General features: G+C 35.9%; 1 protein-coding gene across 1 annotated transcript in view; it reads right to left on the bottom strand.

The window, feature by feature from the left end:
- Positions 1-405: 405 nt before the first annotated feature.
- LOC124556487 overlaps positions 406-7,730 on the bottom strand; it is a 237,195-nt gene continuing 229,870 nt past the window's right edge. The window contains exons 17-18 of the mRNA XM_047130442.1: positions 1,013-1,353; positions 406-844 (exon numbers count right to left, since the gene is read on the bottom strand). Coding sequence (XP_046986398.1) covers positions 719-844; positions 1,013-1,353 — 467 coding nt within the window. The 3' untranslated portion in view covers positions 406-718. The remainder of the gene's footprint in view (positions 845-1,012; positions 1,354-7,730) is intronic.

Genomic DNA, 7,730 nt, shown 5'->3' with positions numbered 1-7,730 from the left:
GTATACGAAGGGAACGAAATTCACCTACAAAAGAGGATGCTTACAAAACCCACAAACGACTGACTCTTGACTGATTCTCACCAGCCTGAGACTCTTTGAATGAAGGACTTTTTAGAGGAGATGGAGAACATTGGAAAAAGGATAATATCTATTTTATTTGTGAAGCAAAAAAATCATTTTATTTCTTTCTGCTTTTATAGAACTTGGATCTGTGTTAGTACCACAAATCAGTTTTTGAAGTCAATCATATAAGTCAGAGAGTTAATATTAACAGTTCATTAACTGAAATGAATATTTCATGGTAGTATTGCAGCTTCCTGTAGTGTAGTTCACAAATAAAATTATCTACTCTGTTATGTTAACAAACACTCATTAATATAAAATAAATAAAAGATATTTCCTTGCAGTAAATGTAACAGACGATTGTCAGAATATGGTTGAGATTTTTTGCAGCATTTATAGCTGTCCGTAACATTGATAAGCCAGATGCAAGTACCTTTACTCTAAAAAGAGAACATTCATATAACATATGTATTATATGAAGCAATATAATACTGTGCATTACAATGAAGAACTGATGTCCTCTTCTGTATTTGACTGAGATGTTACTATATGGCTTGACATAGAGCTGTTGAAATAATTTTAAAGTATGAAATTATACTACCTACATAGTCTCTAGTCATGTAGTATTATTATCACAGGAATTACTCTCTCATTGTTACTGATCACTGTACGTTTGTGTACTACTTGTATGAAGCACAAGTAATTCCATGTGAGGGTCCAGTCTGGTTCCAAAATCATCATCAAAATATAAATCTTCAGTTGGTACTGCTTCCCTAGGAACCTAAGTATGTAAAAAAAAGTCATACTTCATTCTCTATACACTAGATGAGGGTAAATAGCATGAGCAAAGTACTTTTCTATCAGTAAATATTAATGACAAGTTCCCTGCTCCTAAGCAGTGACTGTAATGTGTGCTAAAACATTTCATTTTCTACTTGTGAATACTTACTTTGACATTTTCGTTGTTATTTTGGGTCACATTTTCTTTTATTGGGTTTTCCAGTGAACAGTAAATCAAGCTTGTCAATTGTGGACCAGCGTTCCCCTGCAGTTTAAGTATGTTTAATTCGGTTGGAAATTCCATAGGTTTTTGAGCATCAACTTGCACTAAACAGTGATCTCTTTTTAATGGTTGATCCTTTGTATTGGAGTTTGAAATCACAATGACAGGTTGATTAGAAGCCTTTCTTCTAATAACCTCTTGATTTTTTGAAGAAACAGGTGTAAATAATTTTGGCAGTTTCTTCACACTTTCTTCATCATTTAAATGTGTAAATTCCATTTCTTTATCTGTAATGACAAATAAGATGGAACATCAAACAAGATTAAACACAATTAAAATGTACAAAATTGTTATGTTACATGGAAAGGTTCTGAGAGAAAAATAAAACTATTGAGTCTAACAGTAACTTCTGCAGTTAATATTATATAGGTGGAATCTGACAATTAACCTTCTTATCTACAGAACTGGACATAGACTTTAAGATTTTCCCAAAATAAATAATCTAAATATGAAGGCAGCATACCTTCACTGAGACATATAGCTTTCTATGATGACAAACAAACATATTTTTGTGAACTTTAAAGAATACAAGAAAGTGAAAGAGGCATCTTGGAAATTCTTATCTGTTACGTAAATATACTGCTCTAATACTTGTGCTATGAGTATGATAGGAACACACTTATCTCACTGATAACTTTTCTGTTATTATACATGAACAAAAACATAAAATAAAGAGTGGTGTAGTGCAAGAAGTCGCTATATATCCTGTTTTATCAAAAAGTGTTACCAGACTTAAAGTAATCACCAACAGGGTTAATCAAAACATTGTTCCTCATTTTTAAAAATTGTTCTTACTGCCTAGTACAAACGCAGTACAATGAAACATTTATTGGTGAAATACAATGTCAAAAAGGTTTTTTCAGTATATTTTAAAATTTTCAGTTTCTGCATCAAATTTCACACAGAGCACATGAAGCTGATAAACAAAGTCATCCGAAACTCTTCCCATTCATATGCATTTATTTCATTGGTTAGTACTGAGATTTTCTTGGTAAAATATATGTCATCACCACTGGTGGTCGGTTGCTATTTCTTTCTTGCTGCAATCAGATTTCAGTTTCAAATGATAACTGTACCTTACTACCGTTAATAGTTAAGTCTAATTCTGGGGACTTACACTGAACACACCTACAGTTAAAAAGTGTTAGATTCACACTGCCTTTTCCTGAACTATGAGAATGTGCATTGCACTCTGTGATCAATATAGTTGATCCACACTTAGCTCTCTACTATTTTACACCTAACTCTTTACTTGTCTTACAGAGGAGATTTTCTTTAATGAAAAATACTCATATACATACTACACATAATCTGTTCCTGATGTTATATAGTGCATGCCTGACCTGATCAGCGTTACCCTACAGTTTCCAACCCAATAGTACAAGACACAAAGCTGTGCTCAACACCATGATGTAAGTGATGATGTCTTTGGTTTAAGGTTTGCGTCTGTCTCCAAGCCAGAAGACACTATGTAGTCCCATGGATGAATGTTACAAAATGTGAGTTGTGCATAGACTTTCTGAATCAGGAGAGTGAGCACCATCACCTCATAAAACCACTGCATGAAGTCAAGGATAGCCTTAGAACCCAAGTGACATATATTATTGGTACCCAAATGAAGAACTTGCAGCTTGCTGCATCCAATCAAGTCAATAGCTGTCAGTTTTCACACCTCATATAGGAATTCATGGTAAACGTACAGAGACCACACTTCTTTCTTCATGATTGACTGTTACTGCCCTTACAGTCTCCATCACTTCCTTAATTTTCGAGCTCGATCATGTACTTTATTTTTGAGTACCCAATGAAAAGCTATTATGTCTTCAGCAGAAATGTAGTCTCAGCAGGAAGAATCGATACAGTATGAGCTGATGAATGGGGCTTTCACTGTCTCAGGCACCCTATCAAAAATAGTCAACACACCATACATGTTATTCTGCCATACATGAACAGCCATGCAGACAGTAACTACACATGATATCTGCCCTTATTCATAACCCCACCACTGTCTACCATTCACAGACATTGGCAACTTATGTTGGTATGAAAGTACACTACAGAATTCTTAAGTATGAGTCTAGCTCTCATAAACACACAAGGAATCAAAGATGTTAAAATTAAATCAATTAAGCACACAGAGATTAAATAGCAAATATTTATTTCAAATTCAAATCTTGTAACAAAGTAGGGAATCAAGATGCTTTGTGTAAGCAAGTGCTGCAGCTGCTTCAGACATAAGACATTATATCTGGACTCTAAGTAGCTATTGCAGCACAGTACGGTCTTAGAACTTCGCAACTGTACTAAATACTTTCGTGAACTTTGATAACAGGTTCCTTGCACCAAAACAAGAAAAAAATACCCAGTAAACATGGGCTCTAATATGCATACCTAAATAGCTATGAGCACTTCTTCATCTTTGATACTGTGAAACACGTCTCTTCTACAGCTAGCTCTTTGCTTTCCATAATTTGGGAGGAATGAAACAAAAAAAAAAACAGTAAACATGAGCTCTGAATTCCATACCAGTGCCTTATGAACTATGACCATTCATTCCTCTTCTATGCTTTGAAACACATATCTTATATGGAACAAGTGCTCATAGCTCTTAATGTATGCATTTTAGAGTTCATGTTTACTGGACCTTTTTTCTTGTTTTGGTCCATAGCTTACTACCTCTACCCAAGACATGAGGAGCAAAAAGCTTGCAATAGAAGAGATCTGTTTCATAGTGTCATAGTGTTGAAGGTGAGAAAATGATCATAGCTCTTAAGGCACCTGCATTTTAGATACCATGTTTATTTAACAATTTTTCTTTGTTTTGATGGAAGTTACATTGTCCCCCCTTGTAAAATCAATTTCAAAACACCCTGAGTTCCAAGCGTCACTGCTCTCAGTCATTGTATGATGAAAAGCTGTTCACTTCAGCTAATGAAACACATCTGAATATATATATATATATATATATATATATATATATATATATATATATATATATATATATATTCAGATGTGTGTCTGTGTGTGTGTGTGTGTGTGTGTGTGTGTGTGTGTGTGTGTGTAAACGAAGGAAGGGGTATATTTATGTAATTTTAGGGCTAAATTTGAGTGGATCTTTCGATATATTAGTGGTGTATTTGTTTTCAGTCATGTAGGTCTAGGGCAAGATTCTTCATTATATTGCAATGTATGATGTGTACCAATCACAAATTGTAATGAGAGTATCATGTTGTTTAACATTACATTGCATGGCTAGGCAAGTAATACAAAAACAACAGACTATATGAACCCTTCCTTTGTTGATAACTATAATTGTATTCAGTTTAGTCAGAAATATTTTGAAGCATTTCACAAGAAAAATATGCATGTTGAAAATATGAGCGTGTGTGATTTTTGTGTTGGGGGTTGGCAAGTGATGTTAGTCAAGTGGTAGAATGTGTCTTTTCAGCCCCGACAGGTACATAAAAAGTAATTTTATGTGTTTGGAGATACTAATATTGGTAAAAGTATGTTGACTGAGAAAGTACAGACATGACGCCACTGCATGTACATGCAATATTATTTGGAATTTGTTTTCGTGGGATATGATGAATGATTGCATAAAGTTATAATGTTTGAGGAATTTCAGTGGTCGAAATACAAACACTGTGAGTACACACTGTAGCGAATTGTTGATGGTAACTGATGACAGTGAATATTAAGAATAAGCCTTGCCTAACAATTACACATAGAGATATAGTAATTTTTGTTTGAAACAAAATGGCTGTTGGTGACAAGGCATTACTTTTTATTTTGTGTGTTATTCATGTGAATTGTCATATTATCCATTGTTCCTATATAAAGGAGAGGACTGATGCATTCGAGACCCCATATCATAGGGAAACCTCATGCGTCTCCCTTATATTGGAAGAGGATGGTGATGTTGAGGAAACAATGACATCCGAGTCAATAGATGGACCATAAATGCATTATTATGGTGCATATATTTGGTCATATGTGTTGATGGGACACCGAATTTGTTGATACATTTAACCTCAAAATCAGTTATGGTAAAGTAGGGGATCAGAGTTTGTTTGACACCTGGGCCCTGAACTTTCCTACATTATTGTATTATAATATCAGTTATGAGTTTAAATTTTTTAGTAACAAATATTACGCTGTAAATATAAAGAGGGCTGTAACATATGTTTTTAGAATGCATGTACATATAAAGAGGATAACTAATGATTTAAAACTGCAGAAAAATTTTTTCATCAAACAAAGAATTATGGAGAGAGTCCATATAGCATGTAGTGTCTAGCAATAAGCTAGGTGCCTTTAGCATTGTAGCGCTTGATTCAACTGGTGCTCCTTTGGAGATGACATACAAGGAACAATCGCTATGTATACTGTGTATTCCAAGTTGCTCATGTTTGCAGAAGTTGATAAAGTTACTGATTGGACTACTTTGGAGAATATGTGTAAAGCACACGCTAAGTTATTTCAAGGAACTGATCCATTTCACATAGGTGTTCTTGTGTCCAGTCTAGAACCGAAAAAAATGACACTACAGAGTGAAGTTAAATATGTATCATTTATGATTAAGAATAGAGTATATAAGGCATTTTGTAAACCAAAAGGAAAGGTTACATTCTACATAAAGATATTTGTACTACAGCACATGTCTGCCATCACCTACTTTTATTCCAACTATCCGGATTCCACAAGGCTTGCATTCCTGGTACCAAATGATGCAAACATCGACACTTTAGCTATTACATTTTATGGAAATAAAATTATTCTTGATGCTAATGTAATTTTTTTGTAAGAATTGTGCTATTAGAAACCAAACTGTGATGAATTTTTACACAGTTCAAGGACGCATATAGAGACTATGTATTTAAGGCAAACGGTATAAATTGCGACAACAGCTGCTACTATTTTAGGCCAGGTCGATACAGACCACTGTAGTATGAATATTGTAACCTCAATGACATAAAAAATCAAAAGTGCATCCTCAGTCACACCGCGAAAGCCACCCTATGAAATGGCCTCATGGGTAAGGAGGCCTCCTTGTTAGGGTGAGAAACAGTGTTTGCAGTCAGACATATACAGATAATAAGTTAACACATTGCACATGTGATAAGGAGTATTCATGAGCGTTGGACATGTGTAAGTATTCTATATCACACATTTGCACCTACAAGATGGCACACAGTGTACATTTGGCTGCTAGTGCCAACAGGCAGGAAATGGAGACTTGTAACAGTTGACAAGGGATGGAATGCCTCTGTAGATTTGCAGATTATGCAAGCGGCCTACACTATTATTACTTGTAGGTTCTAAAATCTCGAGTGTTTTTCCGTATACAAGAGAAAAATAAACTGTGAGTAGAAACCTGTGTCAGAAACCGTCATTCATCAAAGCAACAGAGCATCGCATTCATAGGAGACAAGACCTGTCTAGCAGCAGGTAGCTAAATCTTTTCCACAGCCGATTGTAACAATTAGTCGCATTCACTGAACAACAAACAACACTGCAAAACGCTCCTCCTATGGTCCGTCAGTGAAAAATGCGTTTGCTGTCGCAGGAGCGACCTTTCAGCAGGCACCATCACCTATAACTTTGATGTTCTATAGCATCGTTGGACGACGTTTCAACGTTCTAAAATGCGTTGATGCACAGATATCTGTGGGTCCGTGAGTTCGCACTTGTTCAGGTCCTCATTTCCAGTTAAAATGCATTTTTCGGAAGTGATAAATTGAAGCTAAGTGAGCAAAAGCTAATTTCTTTAGGATTGAGGAAACCAAACGAAGAACAAATATGGCGACACTGTGTCTGACAGGATATTGAATTTCTGCTTGCGACGACCTGATTGGCTAACTTCAGTGCTAAATAACTCCGAAACAGTGCAACGTACAGAATTCTTTCTTAACAATTATTTCTCATCACGACCTCCCGAGCAACACCCTTACAAGCTTTCCAGACCGTTTCTGACCACTCTGTATACAGGGTGTATCGGATATAGGTGCAAATATTTCTGGTAGTGACTGAAGGCAGAGTAGTGAATAGCATTACATCAGTATTTACGTCACTTGCAGACTAATAATTACAGCTATTAGAAGCTGTATATTTTTAGGTTGGGTAGTACCTCCAAACACATGTGGCAAGAGCAAACCATTAATGCTTTTTTTTCCACTGGGTAGCAGGTCAGGTGTTGAAGTGCAGATGCATGGTCACAAAATGTTAAGTCTGTACTGACAGGGCTAGCCCACATAATAGTGCAGTTACAACCACGCAGAAAGCGTCAGGTAGTAAATTATGTGACATGTTGATGGGAAGACTGTTTCACACAGAAAAACACATCCAAAACATGAATGTGTGCACACAGTGAGATAGCACATATAAAAATACCTGCACTTATACCTGTTACACATACAGGGTGTCTCTCCTAAGAGTTGTCAGGCGCATTTTCTCTTGTGTTGCGGTGGATATTTGCAATTTCGTTTTTGGAAAGTGTAGCTGGAGCCAGCCGAAACAAATACCGCTCATTGCGTATTTCATGCGACACTCAGTGTCGACGAAAAGCGTCGGTTTGTTTCCTGCCACAAACAAAATGATCTCT

This window comes from Schistocerca americana, chromosome X (genome assembly GCF_021461395.2).
Source record: "Schistocerca americana isolate TAMUIC-IGC-003095 chromosome X, iqSchAmer2.1, whole genome shotgun sequence".
NCBI lineage: Eukaryota > Metazoa > Arthropoda > Insecta > Orthoptera > Acrididae > Schistocerca > Schistocerca americana.
This window is presented reverse-complemented; position numbering and strand designations above follow the sequence as displayed.